This window comes from Lycium barbarum, chromosome 3, assembly GCF_019175385.1.
Source record: "Lycium barbarum isolate Lr01 chromosome 3, ASM1917538v2, whole genome shotgun sequence".
Lineage (NCBI taxonomy): Eukaryota > Viridiplantae > Streptophyta > Magnoliopsida > Solanales > Solanaceae > Lycium > Lycium barbarum.
The window spans coordinates 107,375,497-107,397,028 of NC_083339.1; the positions used below are offsets into that span (position 1 = coordinate 107,375,497).

The 21,532-nt window shown below is 37.3% G+C and overlaps 1 protein-coding gene across 1 annotated transcript; it reads right to left on the reverse strand.

Annotated features, from left to right (window-relative positions):
- Positions 1-18,277: 18,277 nt before the first annotated feature.
- On the reverse strand, positions 18,278-19,171 carry LOC132631102 (uncharacterized). The gene is made up of 2 exons (XM_060346701.1): positions 19,061-19,171; positions 18,278-18,781 (listed from the first exon to the last, which is right to left on the reverse strand). The coding sequence occupies exons 1-2, from the start codon at positions 19,169-19,171 to the stop codon at positions 18,278-18,280; spliced, it is 615 nt and encodes a 204-aa protein (XP_060202684.1).
- Between the last annotated feature and the right edge of the window lie 2,361 nt (positions 19,172-21,532).

Below are 21,532 nucleotides of genomic sequence, written 5' to 3' on the forward strand. Positions count from 1 at the left end.
GCCTGCAGCAGGGGCAGCTGGAGCAGGTGGTGCCGGCAGTGGAGCTTGGTCTCCATTGTCGTTTCCAATCCCAACATTAGTCTCAACAGTGGTACGATTAGTGATCCTTGCGGCTCGTCCGCCAGATGGTGAACCAGAGGCACCATTGTTTCCTTGATTAGAAGTTACGACACGAGTTAAGGCCATTTCTGTGAGGCACGAATTATCGAATGCGTCAGAATGATCCTAACGGAAGTTCAAGCTATATAGCACAATTTAGAATAAAGAGGAATGAGAAACACCTATTAATGTCCTGGTAGTCTTTCGATCATGCAGGTGATCAGGCTGCACAAGGAAGACTATACTAGACACAGCTCCACAGACACAGACACATCCTAGGACACATCTAAACATAGGCTCTGATACCAAGCTTGTCACGCCCCAAAGCCCACCCTGGACGTAACAGGCATCTGATGCTATGAACAACACCAGAAACACCTTATGCATTAATAACAACAAGTCCCTTTTTAATAATATTTTATTATATAATTAAATAAGTTATAAATAACTAAATAAATTGTGATAACAATTATGAATAAAACCAGCGAAAGTCTAATATAAATAAATAGTCGTAAACGTGGCAAAACACCCAACAACTCATACGAGACTTCGACAATCTACCCATAATTCTGACAACTATCTATGGAGCTTCTACGAGACATAAATAATATTCTAACTTCGGGACGCAGCCCGGAAAATAAAAGTAATAAGTAAAATAGAAGGTGTCCCATGAATGAAGGTGTGGGCTCACCAAAAGTCTGGAAAGCAGCAAGTACTCCTAATCCGCGATCTGTCTGTACCTGCTCTTCTTCGTTACCTAACATACCATAAAAAATGGTATGCCTGAGTACTGAGTACTTAGTGAGTGTCTCGTGGACAATAAGTAATATAACAAAATAATACAATAATGATTAGTGAAAACTGTTCTAGTAGAATAATCTGAAATCAAAGACAAGATCAATCGTACAACTCAAAATCATCAATATAACACCATCAAGACAAGTATATATCTTTTCTGATTCAGTATACCGTTTATTACCATTTAAGCCTTTTCAATTCGAGATCAATATATTAAAAAACCAACCACTCATAAGCGAACAAGTTCATTATCATCAAGCCACTCACAACAAATCAAAGTAACACATGCCAATACAGGACCAAATCAATGTAACAAAGGGATGACCATTTAAAGTTTCCTAAACCGACTTAGCAGCATCACATCAGGGTTGCCACCCTCGAAGGATATCCTTCCTCTCGAATAGCTAGGCAAAACTACATCAGGGTTATAAACCCTCGATAACCACTCTTCCTCCCGAATGCCTAGGCATGAACCACACCGGGGCTATCGACCCTCGATGGCCACTCTTCCTCCCGAATGGCTAGGAAAACTCCACTAGGATCCATAGTGACTACCCTTCCTCCGAGTAGCTAGGCCAAACACAAACAAGATACAAATCATAGAATATTAGCCGAATCATCAATCATGGCATAGAAACCGAACCCCAAGTCATATCATGATAGCCAAATTATTCCTCATGGATTATGTTTATCTTCCTATTATAGGGGTACATCAATCATGTCAGTTTTAGAAAACAGACTCACTTCTTTAAACAAGTTTCACATTCAACACAATGCATTTATAGAGCATTCATATGAGATAATCAAGCTTTCCAAATATCAAGTTTAAACATCCCTAAAGGGTAATTCGAATTCAAATACCAAAGCTTTATATCTCAATATTTAATCATCCCTTATAGAGGAAAACAATCATGAATACGTATATATAATATAGTACAAACAAGGTTTAATGTGGGCTTGTCCCTCACGCACACAAACCACAACCAAATCACGCAAATCGTTTCAAAAGAACAACAACAACATACCCAATGAATCCCACAACGCGGGGTCTGGGGAGGGTAGAGTGTACGCAGACCTTACCCCTACCTTAGGTAGGGAGGCTGTTTCCGGAAGACCCTCGACTCAAGAAAAGGCATATGAAAGGTCAGATACCGGCAAACAAATCAAAGCAATTATGAAAATGAAAACAATGAAAGTAAATAAGCCATTATAAACCAACAGATACTCGCAGAAATCAAGAAACAAGAAATGATAGAGCAATAAAACTACTCGTAAGAAAGGATAAACTCGACTACCTACTAGCCTTCTACCCTAATAGGAGTCTTTCATACCCTCCTATCTAAGGTCATGTCCTCGGTAAGCAGGAAATGTGCCATGTCCTGTCTAATCACCTCTCCCCAATACTTCTTCGGCCTACCTCTACCTCTTCTGAAACTGTCGCTAACCAGCCTCTCACACCTCCGCACTAGGGCATTTGCATCTCTCCGCATCACATGCCCAAACCATCTCAGGCTCGCTTCCCGCATCTTGTCTTCCACTGAGGCTACTCTAACCTTATCTCGGATGACTTCATTCCTAATCCTATCGCTCCTAGTGTGCCCACACATCCATCGCAGCATTCTCATTTCTACCACTTTCATCTTCTGAACATGCGATTTCTTGACTGGCCAATACTCCGCCCCATACAACATAGTTGGTCTAACCACCACTTTGTAGAACTTGCATTTAAGTTTTGGTGGCACCTTCTTGTCACACAACACTCCGGAGGAAAACCTCCATTTCATCCACCCTGCACCAATACGGTGTGTGACGTCATCATCAATGTCCCCATTTCCTTGTATAGTAGACCCAAGATACTTGAAAATATATTTCTTTTGTATGACCTGGGTGCCAAGTTTCACTTCAACGTCCGCCTCATGCACTATATCACTAAACTTGCACTTCAAGTACTCTGTCTTGGTCCTACTCAACTTGAACCCTTTAGACTCCAGAGTTTGTCTCCAAACCTCCAGCTTAGCGTTAACTCCACTGCGAGACTCGTCAATCAGGACTATGTCATCCGCAAATAACATACACCATGGCACCTCACCTTGAATTTGCCACGTCAATCCATCCATCACCAAGGAAAATAAAAATGGGCTAAGAGCCGATCCCTAGTGCAACCCCATCACCACTGGGAAGTGCTCTGAGTCTCCTCCCATAGTCCTTATACTGGTCTTGGCCCCATCATACATGTCCTTGATCGCCTTAATGTACGCCACAGGTACACCTCTAGCCTCCAAGCATCTCCATAGAACTTCTCTCGGCACTTTGTCGTATGCCTTTTCTAGGTCGATGAATACCAAGGCCATGGTTAATGGTTACTAAGGCCATGGTTAGTGGCCTTAGTAGGGCCATGGTTAGGTTGTTTTACACCTAGAAAATTATTCACCCATTGGAATGGGGCTAAAGGGAAGGGTGTCTTGCATTTATTTTGTGACTAGAGTAAGTATGACTTATTAATCATTCTAATTTCTAGACTTTGATTAGTTGACTTATTGATCATTCTAATTTCTAGACTTTGATTAGTTGATTGTATGTGTTGTAAATTCGATAGGAAAAAGCATGCCTAGTCTTCATACATGATGTGTTTGTGCGATTGAACTCCTATGTGCTATTGATTGAGTGACCGTGTGGGCTTCATGCCATTATTTATTGTGTTTATTCTACAGTTGATGTTGTTGTGATGAGAAGTTAATATGATCTTCTTGGTGTAGTTGTGATACAAAATGATGATTTGAGAATTGATAACAAGAGGGTAAGAAATACTATTATTTATAGATGTATGAAAAGGAACAGTTGACCGAAATGAGTATGTGACCTAGATTATGGGCTCATGGTCCGAGGTTCGTTCCGGAAACGAGTGGTACTTGATGTGGACCACGTTCAAGGTTCTTTCCAGAGCGGAGGTTTTATGCTTGGGTCTAATGAGTATCCAGAACGATTGGTATATAGGTTCCCGTTTGTTGTTTCTACTGATCGATTCTTGATATCTTTGGTGACTTGATTTGTAATATCCTTGGTTGATATATTGTTGGATTATTGATTTCGTATTGTTGGCTGATTTGTCTATTTTATTACTTTTATGATATATGCATGATACTAATCTTAGTCGACCTATGATACTTACCGGTACATAGTGTTTGTACTGATACTACCTTGCTGCATTCTTTTGAGTGCAGATTGCGATCCAGAGACTGCTACCCGTCCTCATATCTAGTGTGAGGCCGTTGCTGACAGATTTTAGGGTGAGCTTCTATCCATTCCAGGCTGCCCGAAGATCTTCTTTGTGATGTCTATTTCTACTCCAGACATTGTGGTTATTCTTAGACAGATTTCGTTCCATAGACATGTTTTAGATTAGAGTCCTTGTACGGTGACTTTCGGATTTTGGGATTTGTAATAGTTAGGACTTCCGCATTTTATTTCATTGTTTTATGACATGACTTATTTTTATTATCTTGTGCTTGAATGGGTAATAACTAATCGAATGGTTAATATAAAAGTGGATTTGAATGAATAGGTGACTTGTGTGTTGGTTCGCCCACTAGGAACCTGTTTGGTTGGGCTTAAAAAAAGCAGCTTATAAGCTGGAAACAGCTTATAAGCCAAAAAAAAAAAAAGTTGGGGTAGCCTAACTTATTTTTTTTTGGCTTATAAGCTGTTTTTAGCTTATAAGATGTTTTAGATAAGATAAGTCAAACAAGCCCAATTATTTTTTTGGGCTTATTTTAAGCACAAAATGGCTTTAAGCTGGCCAGCTAAACACTAAAAAAAGCTGAAATAGCTTATAAGCAACTTATAAGCCAATCCAAACAGGCTCTAGGAGTTAGTGTGGGTGCCAGTCATGGCGGGTTGAGTCGTGCCAGTTCGTTTGGTTTTTCTTCAAGAAAAAAATGAAAGACGAAAGGGTTTTGGGAAATTAAATTGAAGTGGATCGGGTATGTTGTTGGGCTGGCCGTTTTGGGCCTGTTTTGGTTTGAAATTAGAATGAAGAAAGGGTTGATTTTACTACTATTAAGAAGCAACGGTTGGGGCTCCTTTTTCGTCGTCCGTTGTGCCCCCCCCCCCCCCCCCCCCCCAATGAAAGAAATATATATATATATATATATATTGGGCCCCATATTAAACAGCCCATAATAAAAAAAAATTGTAAAAAGAAATTGTGGGCCCCATATATATTAAACAACAACTAATATTTAAAAAAAATATTTGTGGGCCCCATATTAAACACCAACCAGTATTAAAAAAAAAAAAAAAAAAACTGGAACCCACCACATCCAAACTCAAAGGAAAAAAAAAGTGGACCCCATATTAACAAAATTAAGCAATATTAAAAAAAAAGTGAATCCCATATTAAAAAAAACAAACAATGTTAAAAAAAAATGCTTAGAAAATCAAACAATTAAATCAATAATGATGGACTCATTGCCACATGCGTATCAACCCATTAGTGGGAGCAAATGAAATTATTATACAACAACATACTTAAAATACTCATATATTAAAATAAGATAGAATTTAATTACTTTTTCATTTTTTCCTTACTCTAATAAATGTGAAAAAAATTGTGAGCCCCATATTAAACACCATGCGTATTCGTAGCAAACACTAATATAATAAAGTTTTAAATACGGAGCACAAACTACAATGTTATATTAATCGTGTTTTGAACATAGTATCCCATATTGACAAAATCAAGCAATATATATATATATATATATATATATATATATATATATATATATATATATATATAAAAAGTGAATCCCATATTAAAAAAATAAACAATGTCAAAACAAAAAGTGCAGACTTTGTATTCTTAGCAAACACTAATATAATAAAGTTTTAGATACGGAGCACAAATTACAATGTTATATCAATCGTGTTTTGAACATAGTATATATATATATATATATATATATATATATATATTATATGCATAAAAATAGTGCAAACTAATAATGTCGAAAAGGAATTGCTGTATTTGCTATTCCGCCATGTCATTTATTTATTATGTTTACTAAAATAAATATACTTAAAATATATATATTTAAAAAATAAGATACAATTTAATTACTTTTTTATTTTTATTCTTACTTTAATAAATGTGAAAAGAGATTAATATCAAATGAAGATCAAATAATGAATAAGATAAATTAGTCAAATTATAATTCTAATTCACGTTTCCTTAAAAAAATCATGCAAAAAAACAACATGACAAGTAAAATGAGTTAAACCGAAAATATTTACTAAAAATTTAAAAATAGAATTTCTTCGTTTAAATAGAAAATTAATTTCTACTTTGTTTCGTTTCAAACATGTAAAATTAATTTAATAATGTGAATTAGAATTATCCAAATCAAAATTTGATAAAAAATAATAAGTATTTTACACATTTAAATTAATCGAATTAAAATTGAAAATATTAACTGATGCTTAAATATTGCTATTATTTTATCTCAAAGAGAGGAAAATAATTTTCTTTTAAAAAGTATTAATAAATTTTCGTAGCAAATACAAATAAAATAAAGTTTTAGATACGGAGCAAAAACTACAATGTTATATTAATCGTATTTTGAACATAGTATATATATATATATATATATATATATATATATATATATATTATTTAAACACAGCTACATATACATAGATACACTATAATCCGAAGTGTTGGGCCCGTGCGCAGCACGGGCATAGGCCATCTAGTATGGCTTAAAAACGTGGCCACAATTGGGTTGAAAGGTTAATACTTTTATTTCAATTGTAATCACATTTTTGTAGAAATGGTCAATTCAACTCAAATTGGAATCAATTCTTTTAAATCAAACCCAATCTTAAAAATCCAACCAAATTGAAATATGTTTGAGATAAACCAAATATTCAACTAACAAATTAAACCTCTTGACTTACAAAGTAAACTAATGGACTACTTATGAAATTGATAATTAAAAATACGCACTTAATTAAAATATGTGTTTTTTATATAAATTGATTTTCAAATTGATATAATAGACATAATTAACACTTGAAAATATACGTAAAGTATACATAATATATATTAGGGTATTTTGTCAAATGAAAATGGAAAAATAACACCAAAATTAATTTAGAAAGTATTTTTTATTTTCTGAATAAATATTTTACTCTGTTTGCAATCCAAGAGGCTTGACTAGTTAATTTGAATTTTTGGAGGGCAAAAATTGAGTGTCAACAATATATTGATTCAAAATGGTGGCTTTAGTCATTACGAGAGTATTATTACTTTAATAATGTCCTAATTTTTCCTTTTTGCTTGGCAATCGCCAGGTGGAATTTTATTATTTTTCTTAAATTTCTTTTTTTTTTTTAATTCTTGAAGTTGCAATTATTTGGTATTTTAATTTTTCATATCTAGATGGTGCTTTCAACAAGAGGTTCGAGCCTAACAAACATGTGTTATATCCTTATGGTTGATAATGTAATTTAGAGCAGGTATCCCGTGCTAGCAAGGTCCCGGAAAGGGCATCTCATGTAACATTTCTAATTCCCGTGCTAATTCAATGGCTTTGTATGGTTAATAATCACGAGAACACATCACAATTGTTTAGTGAATGCAATTTGCCTTTATATTCTGTTTTTTTTTTCCCTTCATTAGTCAAAGAACTAAACTAAGATTTCAATGATGGTCTTAAGGGTACAGAAAGTTATTGGAAGAACAACTGCTCGACAATTTCCAATCAAAATTATCAATGACGTAATTTCAGTCTTAATTTTTTTATGATACTTATTAACAAGTCCAAATGCTATGTTCTTATAGATGATGATAAAATTATAGTCTTAGTTAATAGTGGAGTAGTAGTACTACTTTAAAAATATGCCTTTGTTTTTTCCTTTTCGTTTAGTAATTAATTAGCAGGTAATTTTTATTATTTTATCCTCGGGCTGTATTTTTTTTTGAAATTTTAATTTCGTTGTTTTTCATATCAAGCTCATGCTCCTAGAGAGAGGTTCGACATTAACAAACACATGTTGTGTTCTTACTCCCTTCTTCTTATTTTTTTCTCCAGGTTTTTTCTTTCATCTTCGGTAAAACCACAACTTCATGTTTATTAGCATGTTAGCTTTATTTTTTGATCATTTATGTTGTAAATTTTCATTTCTTTGATAAAAAAAAAAACAAATGTTTTAAACTAAACGTAGGAATTATAAATCTACTTAACTATGATACTTTTGAAAAAGATCTCCGTAGGGATCTATGAAGTAGATGATGGTTGATAAAGAACTCTTTGATCATAATTTTCCGTATGAATACCTTTAAACTAAACGTAGGAATTATAAATCTACTTAACTATGATACTTTTGCAATTTTACTCATTCTTCATTAAATTTAATTTTATATGAATTTGAATTTTGAAAAAGAAATATAACGCGCACACATTCACTAGTTAATTCAAAATCAAGAGGATAATAATTTCCATCAAAATTGTATGTTGGGTCCAACAATGAAAGGTTTTCCAACCCCGCTTTAAGAATTTAGTTTATTATCATTGTATTATCAAGGTTTCCTAGAGAACAAAATTTATAGACACGATAAACCTTCCTCAATGGAGCTCGATCTTTTGCATGTTATATGAAAGACAAATCATAATTCAATTCTAATAACTCAGTTACAACACAACGATGAACTACAAAAAATATTGAAATATTTCCAACTAAAGTAGATTTTATGGAATACAAATCATAATTCAATTCTAATTTGACTGAATATCCCTAAAGGATTTGACTCCTATATATTAGGCACAAACTTATCCAACATTCAATTATTTATTTGAGTTGGTTTCAAACTCCTATATTTTAGGCTGTTATAATTATACCCAATATTTTTGAGTTAGTTTCAAACTTCTTTAACATATATGCACTAAACATTAGGATTTAATCCAACAATATCTCCTATTATGAAATTCCAATTAATAACAAACTTTTAATAGAATAAAGATTTAAAATACTAAATATTAGATAAAGTTCTACATATTACATTTTTATTCAATATAGAACTATATTTTTACGAAATAAAATTTTACAAATTGATTATATTTGCAATCTTATCCAATATGGAAACACATTACAAAAGGTAAAAATCCTTTCAACATTTAGCTAATTCGTAGAAGATAATGGTTTCCAACCATACATCAAAGAGATTGAGAAAAAAATTAATAAATTTAAACAAGAAAAGAATAAAACTACTTAGAATTCCCGCGGATGACTATTAATTAAGTCTCCTGTCAGGTGAATTCAGTCTTCTCAGCTAATGAGATCACTTGGTTGAGTACATATTGAATGTCTAGGAGCTGCACAATTCTTTCACAGGTTAAAATATTATAGTCTTCTCTAATTCACAAGATTTTGCACACAGACTAAAATAAATACTTTAAATTCCATCTAGTAATTTTTATATTCTAATAAAGCAAAAATAATTGTCAAATAATCAGTTAGGAGGTTATTAGATATCTAGTAAAGTTGAATATAGGTATTGAACTAGTCATTGTAATAATGGTTTCATCTGAATATTTTTTTGAATTCCAGGAAAATTCACAGCCGCTATCCTTCGAGTTTGCACTGGATAATCTGTTCACTGTGTTTCATCTGACTATTGTTTTTGCAAATCCGTCAAATAATGGTCCTATGTTGCTCCAAACTCACACGCAAGTATACACGGTCGTACAAGTAATATAGGATTTCAAAGTCCAGATATCGTACCCACATAGACTTAGCTTTTATACTGTTCAATTAATTCAAACTCCACTGTAACTATTCAAGAAGGTGACAATCAAATGTTTGTTGTGACTAAACTAAAACTGAAAGTAAACAATTGAGTATGAGTGTTTTTGTGACTGAGCAACTTGTGACAAAGACTGCAAGGTTTATCAGATGAGAGAAAGTTCCAGGGTCATGGCTTTCGACAATCCAGTTGATCTTCTGACAATTCTACCTATCTTATTTCCTGTGTTACTAAATGACGGGTTAATTATAACTTTATGATATTCTTTCGAACTACTCACAAGCCTGTAGATGCTACTATAACGCCTATATTTCTATGGTCGCCAGAGGTAACAAAAACGCATTTACTTCTCCGTAACCAACTAAGTAGGGCTATAGGGTATATTTCTATCCTCAATAGCGAAATGATTAAATCGAACAAACTCTATTTATTCTTATCACGTACTTGAATTCCCTCTTTCAAGTCCAACTCACACACCACAGATAGAGTCTAATTAGTGATCAAGGAACTAAACAATTAAGCACAAGAATAAATAAGCAACCCAAAATATGGAAATTTAATAGATAATAATTATCGTCAAGCCAACTACCATGTCTTTCGCCACAACCCTAGAAATAAGAAGTTTAGCTACTCGTGATTCTAGATGAAGAACAATAATTCATGAATAATCTAGGGTTGAAAAGAAGAAAATAAAATAAACCTAGAGAGAGAATAAAGACGGCGGCTTATAAGTCTTCCAAAAAATCCTAGCACACCGTTTACAATTAATAAAAACATCTATTTATAGTCTAGGTTAAAAGCTAAAATAAGTTGGCCTAATCCCGATTGAAGCGCGTAACTACGATTTCCTTCCGCATCACCTGCTACAGCCATGAGCTTTTCTTCCGCGATGCGAACGAATAGCCTGATTGTGCAACTTGGTCAGAGACTTGTTTTGCTCGCTTTCTTCACGCGATGCGGATGAAAATCCTGATTTTCACATTAGTCAGAGAGTGATTTCTCCCCCTTTTTTCCCGCGATGCGGATGAAAAATGGGGTCTTCAATTCTTCATTTCTTCTCTACTTTTTCGCACTTCTCACGTCTCCACGTTCGGATGCAAAAGCTTCCCAAAGTCTATCAAAACTGCTCGGTTTCCCCAAAATGGCCTCGTTGCACCTAATCACGTATCTAGATACAACGATTTCATCATCAAGAAAGCAAGTAAAGTACTAAGATTTAGAGGGAAAGCGACACGAAACCTAGATATTTGTGCCAAATATCACCACCCCCCACTTAGACCTTGTTCGCCCTCGAGCAACCACTTACCAATACCAACCTACATTAATTTCACTACCTTGCCATTCAAACAGGTCTGCTCAGGCTTTGGTTAATACGGCTATTACAACATATTTCAAAAACCAAACATCGAGCCAATTCTTATGAAAGCCATGCAAAGATCAAATTTTTTCAGTTTAAAACATCAACAAACACCCTTCTCGAGAACACTTTTCTTTCAAGAACAACATGACTCAACGACACCACTTAAACAAAGCAATCATGCTACTTACCCAAGAGTCCAACATTTCACCAATCTATTGTCAACTAAGTGCCCTCACTGGAAAAGAGGTGTCCATATATCCCACAAGAATCATTTATTAATTTTTCAATGGACATGAATTCAACAAGTACGCTCACTCTCACAAGGAATATCACATGCTAAATACGACATACCATAGGCTTGCCCGTAGTGTAACCGCTTCACTAATATAAGCATATCGAACCTAGGATCAAGTAGGACTTAAAATGGTTGTAATAGGCTAAGGGACGGGTAGGAATTATTTGGATAATAGTGACTAACCTCCCTAAGCACTTTAATACATTCAACATACTTGTTTTGCACACTTCCTTTGTCAACCAAATTTCAAAACCAACCAACCAATTCACCCAAATTAATCCCACATTGATTATTTACAGTTAAGCACCACTTTTTCAACAACGCAAGTTAGAGGGGAATTTTATGCACAAAACCAAGTTAGAGGGGAATTCTCTTTTTTTTTTTTTTTTTTTCTTTTTTGCTTTTTCATTTTCCCAACTAACAAGCGAATGTTTCTTCATTGTAGGTGCACCAATAGACTTAACTAGATTTCAACCAACAAACACCACCCTTTTTATCAACTCCCAACTCTAATTACATCATTTTATCATTAAAGTGCTCAAGGAGTATATTGGATCAAAAATTGGCTAACTCGAACGAAAAGGTATGGCTTATCAATTGTCATCAAACAAAAAGGCTAAAGGCTCAACGGGGCTAACTAGGGTAACATGTACATGCATGGGTTGGTGGGGACAGGTTAAAATTTAGGCTAACAAAGAAATGCCGCTATCACTTCCTAAGTTACAACACACTTCATTTCGCTTCACGAACACACGGGGCAAGTTCTAGACATCAATAGTGAGCATAGATCACATAACAACACCTTACACACACATGACACATAACTAACGCAAGAAAGGGTCCATATCGTCCCTCGGATCAAGCAACAACATATCAACAATGCCAAGTGGGTCATACATGAGTCAAACAACATTCAAGTTAAGTGTTTCGAGAAAGGTTATGTATTTTCACGGCATGCTTTCAAAAGAAACCACAAAAATCGCTCATATGTCAATATTTCACCTAACCCGAGCACCTAGCATTTGAATGGTCTTTCATGTGGACTAATTTTCCCTCAAGTAGGTTGTCATCCACCCGTCATAAGGAAAAGCCCTTTATATGACTAAGAAAAAGAAACAAAATCCTAACGGATGACTTATGCCACTACTGAGGGCCTAATAAACTAGAAAACAAAATCTTTTTGACTTTTTCTGTATTTTCCAATTTTTTTTTTAAGAATACTCTTACACTAAAAGGAAGAATAATCTAAAGTTAAGTCCTAAAAAAAATCTTAAGGCATAAGCATCCTCTATCTCGAGACGCATCTCCCACCCCACACTTAATCTCGTGCAATGCCCTTAATGCACAGAAAAAAAAAAACTAAGAACAGAGTAAGGTGAGGGATACTCCCTGGGGACCTCTAGGGCCTATTCATCTTCCTCAATATAGTCCTCATCATCAGCCTCACCATCATTAGGCTTGGCATCCACCTCTCCTTCATTACTGTCGCATTGCATTTGCGACTCTGCCTCCTCCCCTTCTTTTGGTGCAGCTAATACACGATCAGCCAAATTTTCATCTTCATCATCAGGTAACTGAGATTTATCACCCACAAGTGCTCGAGAATGTGGTGTGTGTGGGGTCTGAATAAATACACTGGAAAGATCTATGTTGAAATGCTCACCCACCACCATCATTCCCGTGTAAATTTGGGATATCACTGTGCATTGGGCTGACCACTTCTCTGCTGGAGTCAAATGATGCCCGGAAGAGTTCGCTGGGGCCACGATGTTTGAGATGCCGAGTGTGTCAGTGGGTGCCTCGAGCACTCTATCAAAAAGTCTGCTAATTTTTTGGCAAGCCTGATCAAGTAGGCAGTGAGGGTGTTGCCGAAGCTCAGCCTTTTAGACTTGCCTTCTCACACTTTGATAATCTCATTCTTCATCCAACAACCGATGTTCACTGGCTGCCCTGTCATCAAGAAATAGATTATGCACACCCTTTCCTTTTGTACCTCCGAGAAATGATCAAGTGGCATGATTCTGGCATTCAGGAGGCGCAACTAAACCCGGGCTTCTCTAAACAATGGCTCGTACTCATGCTCCTATGATCCCTGTGAGGTCCCGCATATCTATCCCATTGAGCTTTAAAGTTAGCCCCACAAAGAGTTTCTCGCATAGCTTTGTAATCAGGTCGTTTAATGAAATCTAGCAAGGGCTTAGTTGGCACGTCCGGGACTCCGATTGCCCCGTATAAAGTAGAAACCATCAACGGGACCCAGATGTTCCAAAGGTTCACAGAGGTTTTATTCCACACAAAATTTATGCCAGCGTACAACTCCATAATCAAATCAATATTCACCGGTCCCGGTTACTCAAACACAAAACTCCATCCCATGGCCACTATGCGGTTGTATATGTCCGAAATTTGTTTTCCAGAGGGACTTGACCGATAGCTCGCTCATGACTGTATCCGGTTGAGGTCCCGCGTACCACTCTTCCCCATCACCAAAAAGTTTGGTATGAGGCCTCCTTGATGAAGCCCGAGGAATGGCAACTGTTGCATGCTTGCCCTTTCTAGATTATGGTCCCTTCTTTGCCTTTGATGGGTTTTGCGCTCGTCCTCTTTTTGTGCCTTGGGAGGAAGAGGCGATGGATTTTTCTTTACTCTTTGGGTTACCCATTTTGCCTGCAGAATAATTCATTACCAAAACGATAAGTACAATTCAATAACTAAAAAGGGTTGTGGAACGGCCCCACACTTAATTCTATTTCATGTACTCAAGCCTAAAATGTGTGGCCCCTTTCAATTCTCGGGCCCCAATCTTGGTAATACCTTATTTTATGCACACTTGGGGTGAACCGACCCCACACTTACGTCAAACTACATCTTAAAAATTAAAATAAAAGAGGCTAACTACTTCCTATAATATAAAGCAAACAAACAAAAAGTAAGTAAGTTCATGTTTTAGGATTTGGGTTAGAGAGTCACAATTCCTATTGCTCCATCAAATATTTCGAATTTATTGCAAGTGGATGTTCAAGGGTTCATATGGTTGTTTAGTATTCCATTTCTTCTCAAAACTTCACAACTTCACAAAAAACTTGGTTCAAGAATTTTATCGAACACCTTGTGGGCATAGAATCTTCCATCTAGTTGTGACAACAATGGTGGGTTGTGAAACTCTCCCTTGTGCAATGGGAGTCATGTTCTAACCATAAAAAACACAAACAATCATAAAAATACCAATCCCGCCCTAAATTCGCCCAACCCCATCAACCCTAACTTTACAACTTTTCACAACTCAAGAACAATGGAGAAAGGGAAAGGGGAATCATGTGTTGAGGATAAAACTACTTACCTTGTGAAGTTAATGAAAGATGAAGTAGAATTATTTGAGTTTGATTTTGTTAGAAAGGGAATGGGAGAGGGGATTTTTCGCGTTAAGAGGATTTATGTGAGAGTTAGAAGTGTTGTGAGAAAAAGGACGCTGTCCTTGACTTTTCATTTCAACAAAATTTTAAATTCGGGTCGACCCGCGCTACGAGTCCGCATCGCGGGTCCATTGCGTGTGAACCCATTCCCTGTCACCCAACTAAATCAGGCGATTCATCCAGCAACATGAACAAACGTAACATATAGCATACAAAAGTTGGGTTTCCTCCCAACAAGCTCCTTAGTTAAGGTCGTGGAACGACACTTTTTGTATTTTTCTCATTTTTTTCATTTTTTATGCTACTTTTTATAAACATGGGTTGCCTCCCGAGAAGCGCTTGATTAAATGTCGCGGCACTACGCAGGCTAGCTCAAGCCTCTTCTAGTTCCACTGAGGTCCTCTCGCGATCAATTGCCTCCCCAATGTAGTGCTTTACTTGCTGTCCATTTACCAAGAAAGATTTGTTCGAATCCAGCGGCTTCAACTCAACCGCTCCATGGGCTGTTACACGCACTATCTTAAATGGTGCAGACTACTTACTCTTTAATTTCTTGCTGAACACCTTCAGTCGGGAATTATACAACAATTCTAACTGCTTAGGCTCAAACTCACGAGGTTGGATGCACTTATCGTGTATTCTCTTTGTTCGCTCCTTGTGCATTTGTGCGTTCTCATATGCATGATGGTGAAATTCATCCAACTCGTACAGCTGCAACAACTGCTTTTCACCAGCTTGTAACAAGTCTAAGTTTAGCTTCTTGATCGCCCAATAAGATTTGTGTTGAAGCTCAACCGGTAGATGACACGCCTTACCGAAAACTAGCTTGTATGGAGATGTGCCAATGGGTGTCTTGTAGGCTGTTCTGTAGGCCCACAAAGCATCATCAAGTTTTTGAGACTAGTCTTTCCTACTAACGCTCACAGTCTTCTGTAAGATTCTCTTGATCTCTCGATTGGACACCTCTACTTGACCACTCATCTGAGGGTGGTAAGCAGTCACTACCTTGTGTTTCACCCCATACTTAAACAACAATTTATCAAAGAGCCGGTTACAAAAATGTGTACCTTGATCGCTAATGATGGCCCTCGGGGTCCTAGACCTCGAGAATATATTCTTTTTCAGAAATCTCGCTACCACACTAGCAGCATTGTTGGGGAGTGCAATGGCTTCCACCCACTTCGACACCAAATCGACTGCCACAAGAATGTACTTGTTCCCCTTGGATGGTATGAAGGGTCCCATGAAATCTATACCCCAACAATCAAATACTTTGATCTCTAATATGCCATTCAACGACATTTCATGTCACTTTGAAATGTTGACAGTTCTTTGACAGTTATCACATGCCCTCACGAATTCACAAGCATCTTTGACTAACGTCGGCTAATAAAACCCTGACTAAAGCACCTTTGCAACTGTTTTGTCGCTGGCGTGATGTCCACCATAAGGTGACGAGTGACAACTCTCAAGAATTGTAAGGACTTCCTCCTTTAGAATACATCTCCTAATCAGCTGATCTGTGCCATCCCTGTAGAGGTACGGCTCATCCTAAATATAGAATTTGCTATCATCGCTTCTTCTTCTCATGATTAGCATTAGGAGGGTACACCTCACTCACTAGAAAGTTCACCATATCTGCATACCAAGGGAGCTCGACTGAAGAAGAGCAAAAAGTTGCTCATCTGGGAAGATCTCCTTAATCACCACATCTTCATCAACATGCTCTCGATCTTCAAGACTCGATAAGTGATCTGCTACTTGGTTCTCTGTTCCCTTTCGATCAAGAATCTCAATATCGAACTCTTGTAGCAACAAAACCCAACGAATAAGTCTGGGTTTTGCATCCTTCTTAGCAAATAGATACCGAATAATAGTGTGATCAGTATAGACAATCACCTTGGTCCCCACCATATAAGATTCAGAATTTATCAAAGGCGTAAACAACTGCCAATAACTCCTTCTCTATGACTATATATTTTATCTGGGTTGCATCAAGTGTCTTGCTGGCATAATAAATAGGATAAAAAATCTTGTCCCTTTTCTGACCAAGAACAAGCCCCACAGCAAAATCATTTTCATCACACATCAACACGAACGACTGAGCCCAATCAGGTGCAATGATAATAAGTGCAGTCACCAAACGCACCTTCAGCTCGGTAAAAGCCTTCAGACAGGCTTCATTGAATTTGAACTTCACATCTTTCTCTACCAGCTTGCATATCAGATTCCCAACCGTGGAAAAGTCCTTAATGAACCGCCGATAAAAGTCTGCATGCCCATGAAAACTGCGCACTCACCGAACAGAAACGGGTGGTGGCAATTTTTCAATCGCCTCGATACTAGCCTTATCAACCTAAATGTCCTTGCTTGATACTTTGTGCCTAAGAAAAATGCCTTCTCGAATCATGAAATGACATTTTTCCCAATTAAGCGCCAAATTAGTTTCTTCACATCGAGCCAACACAACATCAAGATGGCTCAAACAATCATCAAAAGAATCCCCGAAGATCGGGAAATCATCCATGCATACCTTTACATAGTTTTCCACTATATCGGTGAAAATATCCATCATGCATCTCTGGAACGTACCTGGAGCATTATATAAACCGAAAGGCATCCTCCGGAATACAAAAGTGCCATATGGACATGTGAAAGTGGTCTATTCTTGATCTTCTGGTGTAATCATAATCTGGTTGTAACCTGAATAACCATCCAGAAAGAAATAATAATCGTGACTAGACAATCGATCCAACATCAGGTCCATGAAAGGCAAAGGCAAGTGATTTTTCTGGTGGCGGTGTTCAACTTCCGATAATCAATGAAAATCCTCTAACCAGTAACAGTTCTCTGAGGTACCAGCTCATTTTTCTCGTTCTTCACCACAGTCATACCCCCACTCTTCGGGACACATTGGACGGGGCTCACCCATTTGCTGTATGAGATGGGGTAATAATGCAGTTATCAAGCCACTTGATCACCTCTTTCTTCACCACCTCTTTATTGATTGTGTTCAGCCTTTTCTGACTTTCAACACTGGCCTTGCTATCCTCTTCCAATAATATCTTGTGCATACACAATGCACTTTTAATGCCTCGAATATTAGCTATGGTCTAGCCAATGGCTCGGATTCTGTCTCTTAGCACTCGCAACACACGTTCAACCTGCACATCAGACAAATAAACAGAGAGGATTACGGGTAATGTGTCACCACTGCCCAAGAAAGCATAGCGTAGATGAGATGGTAATGGGCTTCAGCTCTAGAACGGGAGCTTCCTCAATAGATGGTTTCGGCTTGTTCCATGATTCTGGTCTTTCTAACTCTTCAAATAGTGTGTTGGCTCGTAGATATGCACAAGAAGTGTCAAGAATCTGAAGACACTCCTCGACGTTTTCATCATCCACTAAGTCTTCACCATACACTAATGCTATCTTCAAAGGATCTCGAGAAGCTAGAAAGTGATCTAACTCTGCATGCGTGAGCTCGGGCTCCACAACTATAATCATCTTCAATTCTTCATAATAGGGCGGAAGCTTAGTAGCCTTGAAAACATCAAAAGTAGCTTCTTCTCATCAACTGTCATAGACATCTTCCCATCTCTGACTCGAATAACTGCATTAACAGTCGCTAAGAATCCCTTTCCCATAATGAGAAGGACATTCTTATCTGCCTTGTAATCAAGGATAATAAAATCAATCGGCAGAATAAAAGGACCCACCTTCACGAGCACATCTTCAATTATACTATCGGGATATTCCAGAGATCTATCAGCTAGCTGCAAAGTAACTGTTGTTGGCCTTGGCTCACCCAACCCCAACGTTCGGAACATAAAGGTGGGCATCAGAGTAATACTAGCACCCAAATCACAGAATGCTAGCCCAACCTCGATATTACCAATTGTGATAGAAATAGTGAAAATGCCCGAATCTTTCAGCTTTGGTGGAATCTTGTTCCTTACTCTAGAACTGCACTCCTCCGTAAGTACTACAGTCTCAAATTTTGTCCAGCGCCTCTTATTGCAACAATATCCTTGATGTACTTAGCATATTTCAGAACTTCTTGCAAGAGATCTACCAAAGGAATGTTGATATTTACTTGCTTCAATAAGTCAAGAAATTTCTAACAGGTTGCATCAACCTTCTGTTTCTGGAAGTGTTGTGGAAACGGTGGGGGTGGTCTAGACACCACACTTTCGGGCTGTTTCACGACGTTATCAGGGCTCTTTTCAACTTCAGTTCTTTGAGCCGGAATGAGTTCAGCATCTACTTTTTTTTTTGTTCTTTGATGGTACCTCTTCAAGTTCTCTGCCATTCCTCAAGGTGACTACTTTGCATTCTTTCGGATTCTTTTCAGTGTCACTCAGAAGAGCACCCTGTGGTCTGACATTTTGAACAAGCGCCATCTGCCTAACTTGATGTTCGAGCTCATGAATAGATTTCTACAACTCGCTTTGCTCTTTCTGATTTTGTTGCTGAACTAATTGTTGTTAAGCTAGAAATTGCTTCAACATTTCTTCCACTGAACTTCCAGCTATCTGAGCTTAGGGCTTCTGATAATTGTTCTGCTTGTAGAAGTCCTGGTTTACATATTGCTGACTATAATTGTTTCCAAAATAATTTCCCTGATTTCCACTACCACGATTGTTTCCCCATATAATAGACTGATTATGGATTATGAGGACAATTAATATAAGCATAAGGCTCACCATAACTCTCGTATGCTGCTTGTTGAATATGTTGAATTGGTTGGATCTGCTGACATTGAGAAAGTGCCCTCGTAAGAAGATTACAAAGTTTCCCAATATCGCCCCGAATAGCTGCAACATCATCTACTTGAAAAACCACTGCAGCTTTCTGTGATATCCCTGCTCGACTCGATTCTTGATACTCGCAAACACCTTCAGACATTAACTCAAGGAGAGCTTCTGTCTCTTCATATGTTTTGTTCGAGATCTGTCCCTAAGCAGAGGCATTCAACAAAGCCCTCGATTCATGCCTTAGCCCGTCTACAAAATAATTCCCAATGACCTCCTTCAGCTGCATGTGACGTGGATAATCTCGCCAGTAACCCTTGAACCTCTCCCATGCCTGTGGTAGAGATTTAGAGTCTTTCTGAGTGAAGGTGGCAATCTTTCCTCTAAGCTCTTTCATTTTCTTGGGTGAGAAGAATTTGTCGATGAATTTGCCCGATAATATCTCCCGCGAAGTAATAGACCCAGTAGGAAGATTTGTCAACCACTCCCTTGCTTCACCAATCAATGAGAACGGAAACAAGGCCAACTTCACATAATCGTCGGAGACATCTCTATATTAAAAAATTTCGCTCAACTTCACGAATGTCATCAAGTGCCTATGTGGGTCTTCATGTGGTTTACCCTGATACTGGTACGTATTCTGCACCAGCCACACTGTTCCTTCTCTCAGCTCAAAATTTCCAATGATATTAGGCTTGACGATACCCTTAGCAGTGTTCGCCAGACTAGGTCTAGCATAACTAGACAAAAGAACTCGTTGTTCTTGTGCCATCTCAGCAACTCTTGTACGAACTCGGACAACTTCCATGTTATCAACTCCAAGATTTTTGACCAACCCGAGATTATGCTCGCCAACTTTTTCTGCTTGTGTAATGTCCGTTCAATTTCTAGATCAAAGTCAACTAATGCTTTGCCTTGACTTCGAGTGTCTGCCATAAATAAGAGAATGCACCCGAGGAGCACAAGTCAACCAAAGAACCAGAGTAAAAACTTGAATAGAAATTCAAAAATCCAAACTAGAAAAACAGTAATTTTTCTAAGTCCCCGACAACGGTGCCAAAAATTTGTTGCTTCCAAACGCACACGTAAGTATACATGGTCGTACAAGTAATATAGGATTTCAAAGTCCAGATATCGTACCCACAGAGACTTAGCTTTTATATTGTTCAACTAATTCAAATTCCGTTGTAACTATTCAAGAAGGTGACAATCAAAGTGTTTGTTGTGGCTAAACTAAAGCTGAAAGTGAACAATTGAGTATGAGTGTTTTTGAGATTGAGAAACTTGTGATGAAGACTGTAAGGTTTATCAGATGAGAGAAAGTTTCAGGGTCATGGCTTTCGACAATCCAGTTGATCTTCTGACAATTCTACCTATCTTATTTCCTGGGTTGCTAGTTGACGAGTTAATTATAACTTTATGATATTTTTTCGAACTACTCACAAGCCTGTAGATGCTACTATAACGCCTATATTTCTATGGTCGCCAGAGGTAACAAGAACGCATTTACTTCTCCGTAACCAACTAAGTAGGGCTAAAGGATATATTTCTATCCTCAGTAGCGAAACGATTAAATCGAACAAACTCTATTTATTCTTATTACGTACTTGAATTCCCTCTTTCAAGTCCAACTCACACACCACAGATAGAGTCTAATGAGTGATCAAGTAACTAAACAATTAAGCACAAGAATAAATAATCAAACCAAAATATGGAAATTTAATAGATAATAATTATCGTCAAGCCAACTATCATGTCTTTCGCCACAACTCTAGAAATAAGAAGTTTAGCTACTCGTGATTCTAGATGAAGAACAATAATTCATGAATAATCTAGGGTTGAAAAGAAGAAAATAAAATAAACCTAGAGAGAGAATAAAGGCGGCGGCTTATAAGTCTTCCAAAAAATCCCAGCACACCGTTTACAATTAATAAAAAAATCTATTTATAGTCTAGGTTAAAAGCTAAAATAAGTTGACCTAATCCCGATTGAAATGGGAAAACTGCGCGT